This window comes from Morus notabilis, unplaced genomic scaffold (genome assembly GCF_000414095.1).
Source record: "Morus notabilis unplaced genomic scaffold, ASM41409v2 Scaffold789, whole genome shotgun sequence".
NCBI classification, from domain to species: Eukaryota; Viridiplantae; Streptophyta; class Magnoliopsida; order Rosales; family Moraceae; genus Morus; species Morus notabilis.
The window spans coordinates 242,659-261,191 of NW_010364361.1; the positions used below are offsets into that span (position 1 = coordinate 242,659).

Here is an 18,533-nt window from a genome sequence, read left to right on the forward strand (position 1 = left end):
GGGGGTTAAGTTCTCTACAACCCGTGATTTTGGGTTCTCAACCACATTTCAAGTTCAATCTTTTAACAACCAAACAATGGTTCAAAACCCTTCCCCTTGAACCGAACAGCCCATAAGCCTATTATAAGTGCTGGGTTTTTGAGTTGCAGAGCTCACGTTTCGGAAACAATCCCTGTGAAACTTATACTAGTGGCAGGTCCAACTTGAATTTATTTCTCATTGTCTTCTAGGCCCAAGGTGGGTGCTGGGGATCAATAACAATAGGAAAATATGTCACTTACCATTTTCTTTGCTTGTCCTTTTGTCTATTATGATACAATAGCAATGTACATCATTTTGATGGAAGACGTTGTTGTCTGATTAGATTTTAAATAAGAGGGCAGTTGAAGCATCAGAGAACGAAAGGCCAATTCCAGACATTAGAACCGGAGACATTGTGGAAATCAAATTGGTATTTGTGTTTTTGTTATTCTTCTCACCTTTTTCCCGTTAATTTTACTAAATGTACTGTTTTGCTGTGAATCTTTTTGTGATGATGTTTATGTGATTGACTAACAGGAAGTTCCCGAAAATAGGCGTAGGTTGTCTGTCTATAAAGGTATCGTCATCTCAAGGCAAAATGCCGGCATTCACACAACAATTCGTATTAGGAGAATTATTGCTGGCATAGGAGTCGAGATTGTATTCCCGCTGTAAGTTTCCTTCTTTAAAATTAGCTTGAAGTTTCACTGTGGCTCTGTGCTTGGTTCATTTTCCTGATGTTTATTATATATTTTTAATCCATAGCCCTGCACAAATAACTAGTTGGAGTTTACATGGAACACTATAAATTGGGACGAATTGAATATGAACAACCTACTTTCACTTATAAGGTCTGGAAATAATGCCCTGGTCGGTAATGTTTGCGTTTTGTTTTTTTGTTTTTTTGTTTTTTTATTTATTTATTGTTCATGAAAACTAAAAAGTAAACATTTATCAATTTGTTACTAGAATAAACATTGTCCCCCAAGGGTGGGGGAAGTAAATCATTATTTTGCTATATAAATGTTGACTTTTCTAGTCCCTAACATTATTATCAACTAAATTTAGAAAACATAGAAGACAGGAAAAGGAGACTCCACATAACTCTCTCAGTTTTACGTAACTTTCTCCTTAAGATTTCAAACAAGTCTAAAAAATGATGTTTCTTGTAATGTAAATGTTATTTGAGTTTGCTTCTCTCCTGTTGTCTTTGCAGGTACTCACCAAATATTAAAGAGATAAAAGTAGTTAATCACAGGAAAGTCAGGAGAGCGAGATTGTATTATCTGAGGGACAAACTTCCCAGGCTATCCACTTTCAAGTGAAAATGCTGATGCAGCTGCTCTCTGGTGTTTTTACTTTCAAACTTGTTCCCTGAATCTTGGGATATTTTGAGAACATGTCTTTTTTTTTTTTTGTCCATTTTTGGTAAATGTATCATTTCTCTCTCGTTTTCTCCATTATCTTCATTTTCTTTTGCATCTTTTTAGTGAAATTCCCAACGGAAGAGGCATTGCATTCACATGTGTTAGACTGCATTTGTCGAATCATTTAGCAATTTCATATTTGAACGAAAAGGATCAGAATATGTTCGACTCTGCAACTTGTTCTTTCCCCCTCCCTCTTACGGAATCTCCAAACAACTTTGTTATAAACTTATCATATCTCCAGCGTTGCGTGTAATTCGTGTTCCCCTGCGTCCTTCAAATCCATAATTGAAAACTGTCTTATGTAACAAACGATTGATATTTTGTAGTTTTGCTGCATTTTGCATGGAAGCCTGTTTGGGATCGGACTGGTTTGGTTTGGTTTGGCTTGAACTATGCTAGGGCTATTGGCTTGACATGTTTGGTGGATTTACAATCTAACCGACCAACTCATGTTTAGCAGTTTTTTTTTCCTCATGCGGTATGCAGGATTGGATTGGGATACTGTTTGGGATTAGGTGCATTCTTTTGATTTGCGTTGGTGATAATGGCTTGACATGTTTGGTGGCTATTGGGATTAGAATGTGACATTCTTTTTTCAAGTAGAGAAAAAATTATGCATCCCACTTGATGGAGGGAAAAAATGGAAAGAATTGCACTTCTTTTTTTTTTTTAGTGGATAACATATGGGCTAAACTAGTCTCATTTCAATGTGTGTGTGAGTGTTTTTTTTTTTTTTTTTTTTTTTTTTTTTTTTTGAGCTGATAAGTTCAAGGTCATTGTTGTGGATGAGGAGAGGCAAATAAGCTTTTATTTACTTTTGAAATTAGGGAAGAAAAGGGAACGCTACTTTTGAAGTCATTACATTACACTTTTATAATAAGTCCGAGTTTTGCTCTTTCTGAAGGGTTATAATGCTTTTACTCCAAAAGTTAAATTTACCTCTAAACTTTTAGCGGACTCAAGTGTGAAGCACCAATCCTTTAAAAGTTAAAAAGGATGTATGCGACAAAAAAGAGATTAAAAAAATAATTAAAAATAGAAGCAATCAATTAATTGCTTTAACGTTTAAAAACTCTGCTTTCTTATTAATTTTCTGAATATATGGCAAGTGCAACTATTAGATGGATCTCGTCAGATTCAGAGACTACTTGATTCATCGGTCGAGGAGTTTGATAATTTGATCGAAAAAAATGTGAAGAGTGGCAATTGTAATTATCTTCTCTATTAAATAGGTACAGTATCAAATTATAGCTACTTGTTTGATAGTACGGCATCAAATCATAGTTAGCTTCGTAGCTAGCTAGTTGTGTCGAGAAACTTGAGTTGCAAATTTAGGCCGATCAAATAGGTCAACTCAAGGCTCACCACTGTTAGTCTGGATCGGGTTAGAGTTTTAAGACCGAAATTTTATTCAGGTTGGTCTAATCCTATTCAAATGATCTTTTTATTTTTATTTAGATAATCTTGATACATACATTTTAAAAGTGTAAAAATGTATGAGTCAGAATTTATACCATTTATTCTTAATTCATAATTTTTCCTATTCAAATAATTAAATTAATAAAAAAATATTTATTAAGAATAAAAAATAAAAATTTAAATTCATATACTCTCAAAAATATATTTTCTATTTTTTATTTTTATTTTTAGATACATCCGTTCGTTTCGCTGATTCGAGTTTAGAATTCAAGTTGAGATGTGATTTTATGTGAGAGATTTTTACTGTAGTATAAAAGTTAAATGTGACTGTTTGTGATAACTTTTTACTATAGTAAAACTTAAATTCTAAACTCGAATAAGTGAAACAAACTAGGCTCCTCTTGTACAACTTTGAGCTAGACTCTGACACTATGTCCGTCGGGCTTTATGGTCCAATTGGGCCACCACTCTCCCCTTAGACCGAAATTTCTATCCAGAAAACTACATGCGTAAAGTTGAGAACTGTAATTTTTTTGCTAATCAAGTTGAGAATTGTAATTGTAATAATTAACAGATGTAACAATTCTAAGCTCTTGAGGTTTAGCCTCTGATTTCTTTTGCCAATGGGGGCAAGTACAATGAATTTTCTTTAGCAGGACAACCAATGGAAGGAGGTGGGAGAGGAGAGGTTGGATCTTATCTTAAACTATCAAAAAGAAAATCTCCTTTTAAAGCAAAAAAAAGCAAATCTCCATCATTTCCTTTAAAAGAAAAAAAAGCACAGAAAAATCCCCATCACATCAAGTGCGAGAAAAGAACACGTAAACGACATAAAACGTCCAAGTGTGTTTTGCTTTTGGTAAATATCGTTGTTATTATTTAATCATAATCATGATGACGTTTTGGTTGGTAGCTTGGGATCATAATCTTTGGGCACATGCCACTCACTTAAGTAAAGTGGGGGCCATCATTTAAATTCACTCACTGCACGTTTGTTGCGGCAAACATCTAAACAAAATTACTCCTCAGAGTCCATTCATTTCGTTGATTTGAGTTTATAATTTGAGTTGAGATGTAATTTTATGTGAGAGCTTTTTACTATAGCAAAAAAGTTAGATGTGATTATTTGTGAGAGCTTTTTACTGTAACAAAACTCAAATTCTAAACTCGAATTAATAAAGTGAACATAATCTTTCTTTTAATTCGTTGATTTAAATTTTTAATTTAAATTAATATATAATTTTATGTGAAAATATTTTTTTGTAGTAAAAAGGTTAAATATTATTATCTTTTAAAATTTTTTACTTTTATAAAATTTAAATTTTAAACTCAAATCAGTAAAATAAATAAAACTTAAAATTAAGAAATTGCATTTGAAGTTTGCTTATCAATATTTTTGTATTCAACTTTAATATGAAACAATTTAAAGTCGTGTTCAATATTTTCACTTTAAATTCAGAACAGAAAAATGTGTGTTTTTTTTTTTTTTTTTTTTTCAAAAGAGAGAGGGAGAGAGAAATGGATAAGGTGTATAGAGCATAAAGCCAACAAGAGCTTTCCCTCCCCTTTATGTGCCAATAAGTGGAATTATGAAAAGGGAAGGTTGAAGTTTTTCAATTTATAGATACAACCAAAAAAAAAAAAAAAACATTTATAGATCCAAAAGACCTTAGCTCCATTTAAATAAATAAAAAAAAGTGGCCATTGACTTTTAAAGGGAAAAAGAAAAAAAATACCATTTGTTTACTATTTTTAATTTTTAGTCTGATTATCAAGAAAATTTGTGGCTCTGATCTTCAATACCCAAAATAAAGAGAGGAAAAAAAACAATTTGAGTTTATCAATTTTTGCTTGTTAATTGCCGATGTAAGCAGCACCGAAGGCAAGAAAATTAGAATATTACCGGTGCTAAACACTACAATTAGTATAAAATAAACCTCATTTGTATATCTTATATCATGAAACTTACCCTCTATTTTTATAGTGTACTTAACACCACGAGTGTTTTATAACATTATTTCAAAAGATAACACCTAACAATTGATGTTAATATTTTAAAAAAATTAGATGCACTTTTATTCCATCCTCAAATCCTCCTATACAATATCATTTGTTCCGTGCTTTAAAAAAAATCACAAAAAAAAAAAAAAATCATCTGTTCCATGCAAAGATGCATCAAAATAAAAAAATAAAAAAAATATAGTTGGCCAATGCATGGGCTAGTTCATTCCCTAATTAGGGACATAAATGCTACACTTAAGGTTTAGGAGAGCTACCTTAATGCAAAATGGTATATTAGGACGATGCTAGATTACATTAGAGACGGCCAACTCTTTTTTGATAGTTTTGCATGACAAGTTTTCATTCGGTTCGCTAATTCGAGTTAAGATGTGATGTTGCGTGAGAACTTTTTACTGTAGCAAAAAAATTAGATGTGATTATTTTTAAAAACTTTTTACTGTAACAAAACTCGAATCAGCGAAAAGACGGGACTGACAAACATTATGATCCTAACAAAAATAGGCAATGACATGTAACATTACATTACTGTGAAAAATCAAACACTTTAAAATAATATTTTTGAAAATACGGAAAAAAATTGTTTATACGTAATCAAATATAATAATACATGATTCTTGAAAATAAAATGATAATACATGTCTTTTTAGAAATTATATTGTCTTTTATTACTTTACCGATAATGTAATTTTTATTAGTTATTACATGCCAAACACTCCTTAAAAAATATGTAGTAAAAAAACATATTTTAACGAGTGAATACCACAATTATCAACAAATTTGTATGTGAAAATATCAATTTACGTGATGTTCAAAGCACATAGACATTAATTAATAATTAAAAAAATAAATAACACTAAACAAACATGAAAAAAAGGGATATTTTTTGTTTAAAAAAAAGAATATTTTTCAGTATTTAATATATTAATAAGTTAAATTTTATATTTATTAAATCTATATAAAATCACATAAAAATTAAAAAATATATAAATTTAACTATTAAAATCATATATGTATCAGAAAATCTAAAACAAAAGAAAAAACACTTTCAAAAAAAGAAAAGGAAAAAGGGTAAGGACACGTTGATAAGCCAGATAGTTGACATGTAACTGGGTCCCACTTCCAGACTGGTGAAGTCTTCTCAAAATCCTCTCTCTCTCGAACTTTTGAAGCGGCGTCAAACAATCTCCACATGCCACGTGTCATCTCTCTCTCCTCCTCTATCTGCCATACCATAAGCAAACCATACCTTGTGGGGAACTGAGGAAACCTCCGCCAAAATTCTCTCTCTCTCTCTCTCTAACTCTCTTTCTCTCTCTAGGAGCTTATTAGGCGGAGAAGCCTGGGAAACAGAAGACGAGTTTGGACCGAGCAATCCGGAGTCTCTCGCCAACCGCATGTTAGTCTCTCCAAATTAAGCTCCTTCTTCTTTCCTTCTTTGATCTCCAAACCATTCTCTTTCTCTCTCTAAATCGCGCGCGAACACGCGTATACGCCGAATTCTACTTCTCTCTCTCTTCTGAAAATTTTGCGATTTTGGTTATCTCTGGTCGCGTTTTGGATTGGTTGATGAGGTTTTTGGTAGATTGTTGATCCGGTGGGCTTTTTTACCATGACTGCCTCTGCCGGTTTTAATCAGTTGATCTCCGTTGACCCTGACGAGCTCAAGTTCCAATGTATGTTTCTCTCTCTATCTCTATCTCTTTCACTGTTTTGTTTTCGAATGTGAATTTGGGATTTCTTTATATATATATATATATATATATATGATCGCGAGTGGAAATAGAAATATGATTCGTTATGCATGAGAAGATACGAAATTTTTGTAAGAAGTTTAAAGTTTGTAGATATGGGATTTAGTGGGTGTCGTTTTGTCTTATTGATGGGTATGATAAATGAATGAAAGATTTTGAGGTGAAACAAGACAATTGAGCTATAAGGTTAGTTGTTGCGTTCGAGAAAAGGTAAAGGCAATATATGTTGAGGACAGAAGGGAAAGGTATTTTGGCTGATATTGGCTAGTTGTGTGCTTGACGTCTAAAGGGACTTAGGATCATTCAGATTTTGCTTATGTTATGGCATTTTGCTTCTTTTATTGGGAACTGGATGACCAACTTCTAATGTGGAGTATTAATCTAGGTTAGCCAGGTTCTCTTGGGGGCCATTTTCCTAATTGGCATATTGAGATTCTTTGAGCTACATGACTTCCCCAAGGACAAATCTTTATCTTTATTATAAAAAGAATTGAGTTTTCTGGTTTATTGGGTCTTTGTTTTTATTGTTTCTGGAAGCTCTTTAAGGTTACTTACTAAAATGACTGGATAGAATGTCTGGTTTTAGGGAAATGTTGTTGGGGATGAATTTCAGGTTGTTGGGGATGAATTTCCCGAGTCTTGATTTCGGGAATGGCTTCAATGATCTCGACACGGATTGTTTCGTCAAATGGTGAATATTCATTACTTGCATTCATTTCCTAGGAAGGTGGGAAGGTGGTAAGATAGACAATTCAACGACTTTGCTTATAATCTTCAATTAAGAGGATAAGATGTGTAATGCCGTTTTTTTTACCTGGTTGGCTTGCACCGCTGCGTTTTAGTATTTTTGTTGACATGGTCAGGTAGCTAGCCTAGCTGAAAGAAACGTGTGTAGTAGGTAGCATAGCGTAAAGAAAGGAAGGGATGAGCGCAGCAAATTCACTAATTTTAAATTAATAAGAGACACCTTCAGAACATATGTATTGTGCTGCATCCTGATGGTGTGTTCTTTGAAGTTTGAAATACTAGTGTTTCCTGCAAAAGTGCAACTGTCTGTCTACTCTGGCTCGGAGCCTTTTTCTTTTTCCCCGCAGATTTTCAATCTAGAAATGTTTAACGATCTTGTGATTTATTTAACCAGTTGAGGTGGACAAGCAAAGCTATTGTGATCTTAAAGTTGTCAACAACACAGAACACTATGTTGCTTTTAAGGTATCTTTTATTCATTTTATGAAAATATACACGCTCCAATCCATTATGATTATTCTTAATTTTTTCATTGGTGACTGTGTTTTTTGCTAGGTGAAAACCACATCACCTAAGAAGTATTTCGTACGGCCAAATACTGGTGTTATACAGCCATGGGACTCATGTGTCATCAGAGGTACTACTAGTTACATTGAAAAAATATTGGATTTTTTATTTTTTCACTTATTTTTGGGTCCTTTTCAATTCTAATAATAAAAACATATAGGTACATTTGTTAGAGTATACTCTAGCGAAAATGGTCTTTCAACTCCTCAACTTGCATAGCCACTGATAGATTTTTTGTCTAGGAAATATATTGCAGCACAAAAGGAAACATGCTAACTTTGACTAACCATTTGACCTAGCTCATGAAAAGTATACGTGGCTATTATGATCCTCATACATTCGCTCATAGCTCTTCGGATAATGCATTACCGACTTTCAACCAGCTAACGTTGGGATTTTGCAGTGACCCTCCAAGCCCAACGAGAATATCCTCCAGATATGCAGTGCAAGGATAAATTTCTCTTGCAGAGTACAATAGTTTCTCCGAATACTGATGTTGATGATCTTCCACAAGATACTGTAAGTTTTTTCACTTTTATGCAAATTCTCTTGTTTGCCATTTGGATACGCAGGTTATCATTTTTAAACGCCACTAATGTTGGGAGAATGTTGTTGACGTTTTACGCAGTTTAATAAGGAGAGCGGAAGGGCGTTAGAGGAGTGCAAGCTCAGAGTTGTTTATACCTCTCCCACCTCAGCTCAAGGAAACTTAGATGATGAATCATTAAAAAGCTCTACGCGTAGTCCTACTCGCAGTCCTGATGACAATTCTGTGAGTTAGGATTGACATGGTTTTTCGTTTGAGTGAATTATCTTCAACTACTTAAGAAACCTAATACAAGAATATCTTCATATTATTTCAAGACGCAAGGTGTCAAAATTTTGTAAGTTTCATAAAGTAAAATTATTGTTCTCGTGGGAAATCAGGCCCATCCTATATTGGCTACCTCTTACAAGTTCTATATTAGTTTCACAATGCATCTTGGATTATTACTTATTCATTTTCTTCATGATGAGCTTCATTTTCTTATTAATTTTATCACTTCAAACTATCATAAGCAATAAAATCATAGGAACTGGTTGGTTCTATTGTTAGTCTTCTGCTTGTGAAGTAACCAATCAAGAAATGGTACACAATGAGGCTCATAAGTACACTTTTACAGCATATTTCAGAACTTGTGTCGATTGCTATTACTAAAAGTTTATCTTGTTATGTAGAATCAAGCTGTACAGCGGCTGAAGGATGAAAGAGATTTAGCTGTTAGACAGACGCAGCAACTTCAGCAAGAACTGGTCGGTTCTATTGTTATTCTTCTGCTTGCTATGTTTTTTCTCTTATAACGTCGGAGCATTTGTAGGGTGTTTTATGCATTTACTTAGTTTTAACATCCATGGTGATTCGGCCATAGTAAGGTAAATTACAGTAATAACTTTATAAAAGACAGACAGAAAGTGAACTCTCATCATCTGCTCCAACTTGGATTTTCATGCTGCCCATCGAGTTCATCCCTATCTGAACTCTCAAAACATCATGTGTGTTGACGTTCTATGAGATATAACTTGGTCAAATCCATTCAAATAAGGAGATTAAGGACTTTTACTAGACGACTTAAAGTAGATTCTGACAAAAAGACGTGAAATGAAAAATTAAAGAAAATGATAAGTAAAGAGAGATTACGACTTTTACTAGACGACTTAAAAGAAGATTCTGATGAAAGGGCGTAAAAGGGAAAAAGGAAAGAAGACGACAAGTAAAGAGGTATTTGGATGATTGAAGAAGGAAGGACAATAATATCTTTCTAGTTTCAACCGAGACTTTGATGAGGTCTCTTGTGAATTGTAGTTTGTACAATAACAACATTACATCTTTCTGGTTTATCACTAACAGATTTATCTCCATAATTTTTTGTTCTCCTAACAGGACATGCTTAGGAGGCGAAGATATCGTAAAGGTGACCCGGGATTTTCCTTTGCCTTTGCAGTGCTTGTGGGACTAATTGGACTCATGGTTGGCTTCCTTATGAACCTTTTATCGTCTTCACCAACTACATAAAGAAATGTTACCATGTCTTCCGCACACATATCTTCTTGTTCGATTTATTGTATAAACTTTCTTGCGTTTCCGTTGGATGGAAAGTTTGCCCGGTTACCTTTTTGAGTTCTTTGTATATTGATAATCCTTATTCATCTGTTGGTTTATAAATTATGTCTCTCTCTCTCTCTCTCTCTCTCTCTCTCTCTCTCTCTCTCTCATAACTGAATGCAGTCCCGTTCGGTTCGCTAATTCGAGTTGAGATGTGATGTTGTGTGAGAACTTTTTACTGTAATAAAAAAGTTAGATGTGACTGTTTCTGAAAGCTTTTTACTGTAATAAAATTTAAATTCTAAACTTGAATCAATAAAAAGAACGGGTTAACTTTTTTATTTTTTATTTTTTTGGGGTGTGTAAGAGTAGTTGATTTTGTCATTTTATGCATCAGTGATTCCGTTTCAGTGCTTTTCTACAAAATACCATCTCGTTGCCAAACGACAGCAAATTCTGTAACATAAGGACATGAAGCTCGTGGGCTAAACTCTAAAAGCAAAAAAGGAGTGCACGTCGTTTTCCAAACAAGCAAGTCCTTGAGAGGAACACACTTCCGTATATGGCCTTGCAAGAAATCGACAGGAGACTTTTATTCAAGAAACGACGTGTTACTTTTCAACCTGAACGACAAGAAACTTTTTTAAAAGAAAAATGTTGTGTTTAAGAAGAGAAGCAAATAGCTATTAAATTTTACGGGAGATCTTGTAATCTAAACCACTGTGATTTTTTCTTGATAAAAATGCGAAGGCTGCTTAAAGCCGACTGGCTGATGAGCAAAAGAGAATCGATTAGTTCAGGACAACACGTGCTGTCTACGTCGAATAAACGACCTTATTCCAAATATATTAAAAACAATAACAACAATAGTATTTATAAACGTTGCGTTTAAAATTCATTTTAAAATAATTTTATTTTTTTATATAAAAATAAAAATGAAAATATTTTTAATCTCAAATAAAAATCATTTTTAAAAATGTGTTTGGCAGTTTTATTAAAAAAATATTTTTAGTATAAACAAATTCATTAATATCTCTCACTCTTTTTCTGTGCTCGAGAGAATAAAAAACGGAAATAAAAATAAAAACGACTAAAAGTCGTTTTTCATTTCTCTCTTATTTTACACTAAATTAAAAAATCATTTTCATTTCTATTTTTTGTCTTTAATTGTGTCAAACGCCGTGTCTCTTCCGTTTTCATTTTTTTTCTCAAAAAATATGAAAAATAAAAACAAAACTAACTCCAAACAGGACCGGGCTGTAGTGTTTTAAATTTTTGTTTTAAGAATTGGAACTCTAATATTGCGTTTTTTTTTTTTTTTTTTAAGAATTCGTACTTTGAACCTTAATATTAAAAAGTGCGAATTTAAAGATCACAAAATTAAATGATAAAAGAAATCCATTCTTTAACCTAAACAGCATAAAATCCCAAAGCATAAACAAAGCCATTTTACGAATTAGATTATATTAACGGAAAAAATGCATGCCACTTTTCATTAAAAGTGCACGGCATGTCGTCTTACGCCATAACGACGAACAGTGTATCATCGTCTTCTGAAGAAACGCCAGCAAAATTTTAAGAGAAAAGCGATGTCGTTTCTCAACATCAAATGTCGAGTTTCCCACACGTGCCAATTATTCAACCTCACACGTATGTCACATTTTTGGCGCTCCTTTTTCCCGCTGCCCGGAACCCCAAATCTCAAATCATCAACCCCTCCCATTTCCATTACTCACTACTCTCTCCCTCCCTCTCTCCTCTTTCTCTCTCTAAAAAAAAACTCCATGGAAACTCACTCCACAAGCTCAGAACTCATCTTCATAGCCAGCTCCGGCCATGAGAGGGCTCGCCACCTCCTTGCCCTTCTCCTCTCGCTCGGCCGCCCCGCTCGCCCTCCGGAGCTCGCTTCCCTCTGCAAGTTGTTCCCGGCCTCACCGGAGCTCGTCCACTACCTCTGCTCCATCCCCAACTCTCCGATCTTCTTGACCAAAGATCTACTGGTCGTGCCCTCTCCGGTTGCCGTGACGGCTTTCACTAAGTCTGTCGCGACTTCGGATTTTGTAAACCCGATCTCCTCGTCGACGTCGTCGTCTTCGCAGCGTCTTGTGATGTGCTTTGAGAACCGGAAACGACTGTTGTCGGACTTCGAATTCACGCAGCCAGAAAAAAGAAGATTGACTTTGTTTTCCGGAGACGGTAATTTGAGGAGAATTATGTTTTCTTTTTCAGAAACTTCATTTTGTTTTGGGATTTAACTGATTTGTTGATGTTTGATGCAATCCAGAGAAGAAAGAGAATCGAGTGCCGATAGAAATCCAGTATACTTCTCCAAAGGTAACTTTTTTTTTTTCTGATGAATTTATCTGAATTTTAGAGATCTGCATTTTCTGTTTTATGCGGTTTCAGGTCGTAGATTTTTGTTCAGTTTTTCAATATTACGGGCTAAGGTCGCATTTTACAACTCTTCATCTCTGTTTAACAATATGGAGAGACATATTTTTTCATTGTTGTTTGAAGAAATGGAAAAAAGTTAATGCTTAGAGGATGAATCTACAGTATTACACGAGGTTGATAATACTGGAAGGCAAATCTCTCTTTTTATTATTTTTTCTTATTGCAAAACAAAGTTGAGTGTTTGGTCAGCTTTTAACTATATCTGAAGAATTTTACATTTTAATGGAATTATTAGCAACTTCTAAGATGCACATTTGCTCGCAAATTGCATCATAAATGTAAATTGAAGAGTCAATCCCCTCCTTTGATGCAATCAATGTGCACTTTTTTTGCCTTCAAGTTTATTGTTATGTTTTCTACAATTTGAACTCATTTATGGTATTCTCTCTTTCTTTCTCTAGTCTTTAAAATCAAGTAGTTTGATTGCTTATTGTTTCTTGCTCTTTTCTTAGAAACAAAATCTATCACACTTTTCTCTTTTTGAGAGCATTTTTGATCTACAGGAATCGTCTTTTTTCTTCCTCGCTAAAACTATATGAATTTTGTGAGGTCTAGAAAATTTTTATTCTTGGTAGCTGCTGAATCAAATGACTTATGCAGGTACCTCTTAACGTAATTGATCACTTCAGCTGGAGAATAAACACAAATCCACTTGACATGTCAAAGATGGTAGACGACTTCATATTTGCTGCCCCTTTGTCTGGAAAATCTGGTGCAGTACAATTGAGTTGTCACCGGACAGAAATTAAATTTATAGAAGGTGAAATGGGTACGAGTTTTTCCATGCAAAGGAAGGTTAACAAAGAAACAATGGCTTGTGAACCTAATCCAGAGCCAGCTCTTCAAATCAGCATGTTAGAAAATCTAGCAGTGCCCAAAGGAGCTTTTAAAGATGGGGCAAGTGGTGATGGGAATTCCACAGCTACAAAAATTAGGATCTCCGAAGAGGAAAGAACTAAAGGAAGTCAAGAGGAAGAAAGGTCACTGGCTTCTGGCAGTAATATGGGAGAAATGGGAAATCAGTTCCAACTACTTCACACCATTCTTTTGGATACACCACATGGAAGTGGTGGAATGGAAAGGGTGAACTGTTTTGATACAATGCCATACTCTGAAAAAGAGAAAACGAATAGGCATGTGGAGCCATGGGCTCTCCCACCAGATTCTAGTCTCGTTGTTGCTCAGAATAAGTTATCAGAGCCCTTTGCACAGATGGAGACTTTTCATGTGGATGCAGCATTCTTAAGTCTAAAAAAGATTTTTAAGTCTTTAGGCCATGACAAGGCTGATGATACCCTGAAAGAGAAAGGACAGTCTAAAGGAGATTGCAAAGTAATTGACATAAGGCAGACATTAAGGAAGAAAAATAATAGTGACATGCATACCAAACAAAGAAAGAGAAGCTCTACTTCTATTTCTCCGAAGGTATGCTTCACCTTATGGAATATCTGTATCTCATGCAGATCTTGTTGGTATGTCATTCGTACATCTGGAGTTACTCTAGTTGGTTTTCAACAAAAGCATAGACTATTTGTATTTGATGATGCTTACTTTGTAGGACCGGATGGAACAAAAAATACTTCCAAACTTTGAATCTTATGTTGTAGAAGAGGAAGAAGGTTCAGGTATGTTCTGATTATGCATTCTACTTTCTGCCCCTTTACTAACTTGTTTACTGTATTTTATGTATTTATTGCCATTGCCAACATCCAATTATGCAGGTGGTTATGGGACTGTTTATCGGGCAAGGAGGAAGAATGATGGAACTACTGTTGCAATTAAGTGTAAGTAAAGCAAAACTTTAAATTTCATGTCGTTTTGTTTCCTGTCCTGAAAATTTAGGAATTAGGATTATGAATATAATTTCTGCCTTCGCCTGCAAAATTATCATAGTTCCTAAGTATGTCTTTCTGGACATGTAAAATAGCAATTGGTCTGGAATCAGTCAGTCTCAGACAGTCTAAATGATAGAGCTGGGGATATCTAGATTATAGAACCATGGATTCCAGTCTGGAAATTAGACTAGATGATTTGACAACAAGATGTGGATTTGTGTCTCACAAATATTTAAAGTCCACATAACTTCTCATTCTCAGCATGGAATACGATCAATACTTGTATCAGTATGATGTGAGACACTTCTTGATCTCACCTTCTGCACCTTTTATGTTTGCAGGTCCTCATGCTAATGCACATAAGCATCATGTTTACAATGAGCAGAGAATGCTGGAGCGATTTGGGTAGTAATCGTATGGAAATTTGCAGCGTGCTTTGGTGTCAAGTTTGGATTTTTTAACGCCAATATTTTTCTGTAATACAGGGGTAAAAATTTTGTCATCAAGTATGAAGGTTGTTTCAACAATGGAGATTCCGATTGTTTTGTCTTAGAGCATGTTGAGCATGACAGGCCTGAGGTAATGATTCTACATTTTATTTGATTCCTTTTCTTCTCTTTCCTTCTGCATCATGTTTTGATGTAATTTTGCTTTCAGGTCCTAAAGAGAGAAATAGATGTTTTTCAGCTCCAGTGGTATGGATATTGCATGTTTAAAGCACTTGCTAGTCTTCATAAGCAGGTATCAGGTCATTGGTGTATCGTATGAGGATCCAAGTTCTTATGCAACACACAAAGTTCTTGAAAACTATTGTTTCTGCATTGGCAGGGAGTAATTCATAGGGACGTCAAACCCGGAAATTTCCTTTTCTTTCGTAAGGCTAATAAGGGGCACCTGATTGATTTCAACCTTGCGATGGTTAGTTACATTTACCTACTAGTTTCATGGTTCTTGTTGGAAGATTACTAAAATAATTGTAATCAATTTGTACTATATATGGCATGTAGATAGGCTGTCATATTGTAGCCATGCTGTCAAAGAGGGATTTTAGGAGATAATCGTTTAGCTGATTATTTCTCTTTAATTAGGGAGATTAGTTACCTTTTTTTTTTTGTACATCAGCAGGGAACTTTATATTCCCGTGTAATTTAGCTTACAAACTGAGCAATTCAATATACATTCAAAATCCTATTCTCTGTTTTTAGTTATCTAGTTTGGGCCTATTGATTCTTTCTAACCCTGCGTAGAACACTCTGCAATCTGTTTGTTCATTTAAGTGATTTTTACTGTCTATTGCAGGACTTACATCAGAAGTATGGAAATGCCGGTGAGTCTTCATCTACTCTGGGATTTAACTAAATTTAATTGGTTTATAGTTTTAGAAATATTTATGACGAAAGTATATATCCCTTAGTACCTTGTTGGGTTACAAAGTTTCAAGTTAGAGTTCACCAGTTAAATCGGTTTATAGTTTTAGAAATATTTATGACGAAAGTATATATACCTTAGTACCTTGTTGGGTTACAAAGTTTCAAGTTAGAGTTGACCAAAGTATGTTCCTTATGTATACATACTTTATTCAACTTCTTGCATCTTTCAACGAATGGCCTTTTATGAAAGGATAAATTGCTGACTGTGTAATCGTAAGTTTCTTTGCCCTGTTATCGCCATAAATATCTGATTAACAGGCAAAACTTAATGTGATTCCAATGTATTCACAGGTAAATCAAAGGTAGGCTGTGATGCACACATCAATCCCTACAAACTTTCCAATGCAAAATCTGTTCAAACCAAAGATTGGACGTTAGCAAATCCTAAATCCTCAGAAACAGCTAATCTCAAGAGAACAAAAGATAAAAAATCAAAGATAGACATAAAGAACTTGAGACAAAAGGCTCTGGCGCAAACGAAGACTTTGAATAATGATTTGGGTAGCAGGAACGTTAGCAAAAGTCAAGGTGCAGATGGCTCTGGCATTACCTCAGCTGAAAGGATGAGGGAACCTTTGCCATGCCAAGGTAGGAAGGAGCTCATCAGCCTGGTTCAGGAAGCAAGGCAGAGTCAAAATCATGTAGCGTCGAGTGTTCTATCCCCAAAGAGAAAGAGGGTCGTAGCTCCCCCGCAAAATGTGGATAGCATGCTCGTTCATCTAACTCCAATGCCGGTGGTTTCAACTGGCATCAGTGTTGGTGGTTCCCTCTTGATGAAAAAAGGTATGTTTTGTCTAGTAATTAGTACAATGTCGATGTACTTCGCAAGCTGATTTTAATCAGATTTTCCTTTTAGGCAATGGAAAATACAAGAAAGAAGGTCCTTGTGTTGGAACCAAAGGCTTCCGGGCTCCAGAGGTTAGAATTTCATTACAATTTAGTTTGAAAATTGAAGATAACATAAAGCAATTTAGAATAGAACAAGGAGTCTCTCTCTGAAATTTCTCCCACACCACCGATTCATTCTTCCTAGTGAAATCACGACTCAAAAGAGTTTTAAGGGACTTTTGAATTTATTCATGATAAACGCATCCCTTGTCATGATTTCTTTTTCCAATTTGAGCTGTTGCCTCATTTTTCTGTTCTTTTGCAGGTTCTATTCAGATCTCCCTTTCAAGGTCCCAAGGTTGATATCTGGTCTGCCGGGGTTACCTTACTTTACCTTATGATTGGGAGAACACCCTTTTTTGGGGATCCTGAACAGTAGGCATCTGTGCTTTTGATCCAGAAGCTTTATATTCACACACACACACACACATACATATACATATACATATATATATTCTAGCCTTATGTTTCCTCTTACCATGTTACTACCATATTATCAGGAACATAAAAGATATAGCAAAGTTGAGAGGCAGTGAGGATCTATGGGAAGTCGCCAAGCTACATAACCGTGAATCCTCGTTTCCAGAGGTATTTACCATCCGTTATATACTACTGTCTATTTACTGGTTTTGAAACCACAGATTTTATATCCAATCGTCCTTCACAGGATCTATACAAATCTGAGTCCTTACCATCCGTCAAACTGTGGGATTGGTGCAAAATGAGCACAAAGCGACCAGACTTCTTAAAGGAAGTACCCCGATCACTTCTCGATCTCTTGGAAAAATGCTTGACTGTGAACCCGAGGCTGAGGATAACTGCAGATGAAGCCCTTAAGCACGAGTTTTTCGCGCCATGCCATGAAGTCCTGAAGAAGCAGAGGCTGCATAGGCAGATGCTAAATCAGGACTCACAAAACAGTGCTTTATGTAGTAAAAGCGTCGACAAACCTGCAAAGATTTCTCAAGGAAAAAGCTTGAAGCTTTCTGTAGAATAGTGAATCTAACGATACACTGTAAGTTGTTTAACCCCAATTTTTACTTGTTTGTACCATTTCCCATTATTTTTTTTGTAACAATCTCAGGCCAAGCCTTGTTACAGCATTGTCTGAGTGTGACATATCATTAACTTACTTTTTGGTTCTTTTGGTAAATTGCAAAATTCGTGATCATTCTTTGTATATGAAGATCAAAAAATCGTTTACAGATACGTGTTTTATATAAAAGGTAAAAACAAACCCTAGTTTCACATTGTTTAAATACAAAATAAAACACTGATTTTATAAAAACATTCAGCTACTTCACGTTTCAGATAGAAGCATTTCTTAGAAAGTCTAAATTTCACATTTCGTGTGTTTAATAGTAAACATACTTAACGGCTGATGCTTGATTTAATGCTGAAAATAGCATTTATCAAGCAACCTGTTTGTGCCAACTCGAACCTTCTGGCTTCCAGTATTGTTGAGCTATGTTGGAATGAATCCAGGATCGCCATAGTAATCAACTCTATAAAAGCTAGAAGTATTTGGAAAACTCTAGAGAATGCATCTGCTCCTTTACCAGACTCTTTCAAATTACGTTTTTTTGTGATGTTTTATTCATGCTATAATTTGAAAATAGATTGATCTTGGACAAAGTCATACTTTTGTTATTTATCACTTTCAATTACAATGAATTAGCATTATTGTAGTTGTTGGACTAATTAAAGAGCTAATTATGTCACCTCTCTTACTTGGCAAGATTCTATTGGACATGCCACGTAAACTCCTTGTGTTCCCTTTCATAGCCTTACGGCTTACAGCGGCAATATTTATGTTTTTAAAAAAAAAAAAAAACTTTTAGGACTTTTATGATAAGATTTCTCCATCAATAAAATCTGACTGTTAA

General features: G+C 34.8%; 3 protein-coding genes across 3 annotated transcripts in view; all 3 read left to right on the forward strand.

Moving 5' to 3' along the window:
* The window catches only part of LOC21406788 (50S ribosomal protein L19-2, chloroplastic), a 2,376-nt gene extending 906 nt beyond the window's left edge, over positions 1-1,470 (forward strand). Inside the window, exons 3-5 of the mRNA XM_024171116.1 lie at positions 365-451; positions 559-692; positions 1,238-1,470. Of these exons, the coding sequence (XP_024026884.1) occupies positions 365-451; positions 559-692; positions 1,238-1,346 (330 nt within the window). The 3' untranslated portion in view covers positions 1,347-1,470. The remainder of the gene's footprint in view (positions 1-364; positions 452-558; positions 693-1,237) is intronic.
* Positions 1,471-6,139: 4,669 nt separating this feature from the next.
* On the forward strand, positions 6,140-10,170 carry LOC21406789 (vesicle-associated protein 2-1). Its single transcript, XM_010106537.2, has 7 exons — positions 6,140-6,565; positions 7,785-7,855; positions 7,946-8,027; positions 8,361-8,476; positions 8,586-8,729; positions 9,176-9,250; positions 9,879-10,170. The coding sequence occupies exons 1-7, from the start codon at positions 6,502-6,504 to the stop codon at positions 10,008-10,010; spliced, it is 684 nt and encodes a 227-aa protein (XP_010104839.1). The 5' UTR covers positions 6,140-6,501; the 3' UTR covers positions 10,011-10,170.
* Positions 10,171-11,824: 1,654 nt separating this feature from the next.
* Positions 11,825-17,727, forward strand: LOC21406790. Its single transcript, XM_010106538.2, has 15 exons — positions 11,825-12,236; positions 12,325-12,374; positions 13,095-13,919; positions 14,053-14,119; positions 14,216-14,278; positions 14,671-14,734; positions 14,815-14,908; positions 14,987-15,070; positions 15,158-15,247; positions 15,629-15,656; positions 16,051-16,542; positions 16,616-16,677; positions 16,913-17,022; positions 17,148-17,235; positions 17,315-17,727. Exons 1-15 carry the CDS (start codon positions 11,825-11,827, stop codon positions 17,642-17,644), a joined length of 2,859 nt encoding a protein of 952 aa, XP_010104840.1. The 3' UTR covers positions 17,645-17,727.
* Positions 17,728-18,533: the final 806 nt, after the last annotated feature.

Coding starts and splice junctions, on each gene's coding strand:
- LOC21406789 (XM_010106537.2), top strand. CDS start 6,502: ATGACTGCCTCTGCCGGTTTTAATCAGTTGATCTCCGTTGACCCTGAC. Junction 6,566..7,784: donor TGACGAGCTCAAGTTCCAAT/GTATGTTTCTCT, acceptor TTATTTAACCAG/TTGAGGTGGACAAGCAAAGC. Junction 8,028..8,360: donor GGACTCATGTGTCATCAGAG/GTACTACTAGTT, acceptor GGGATTTTGCAG/TGACCCTCCAAGCCCAACGA.
- LOC21406790 (XM_010106538.2), top strand. CDS start 11,825: ATGGAAACTCACTCCACAAGCTCAGAACTCATCTTCATAGCCAGCTCC. Junction 12,375..13,094: donor TCCAGTATACTTCTCCAAAG/GTAACTTTTTTT, acceptor TGACTTATGCAG/GTACCTCTTAACGTAATTGA. Junction 16,678..16,912: donor AAGGCTTCCGGGCTCCAGAG/GTTAGAATTTCA, acceptor GTTCTTTTGCAG/GTTCTATTCAGATCTCCCTT.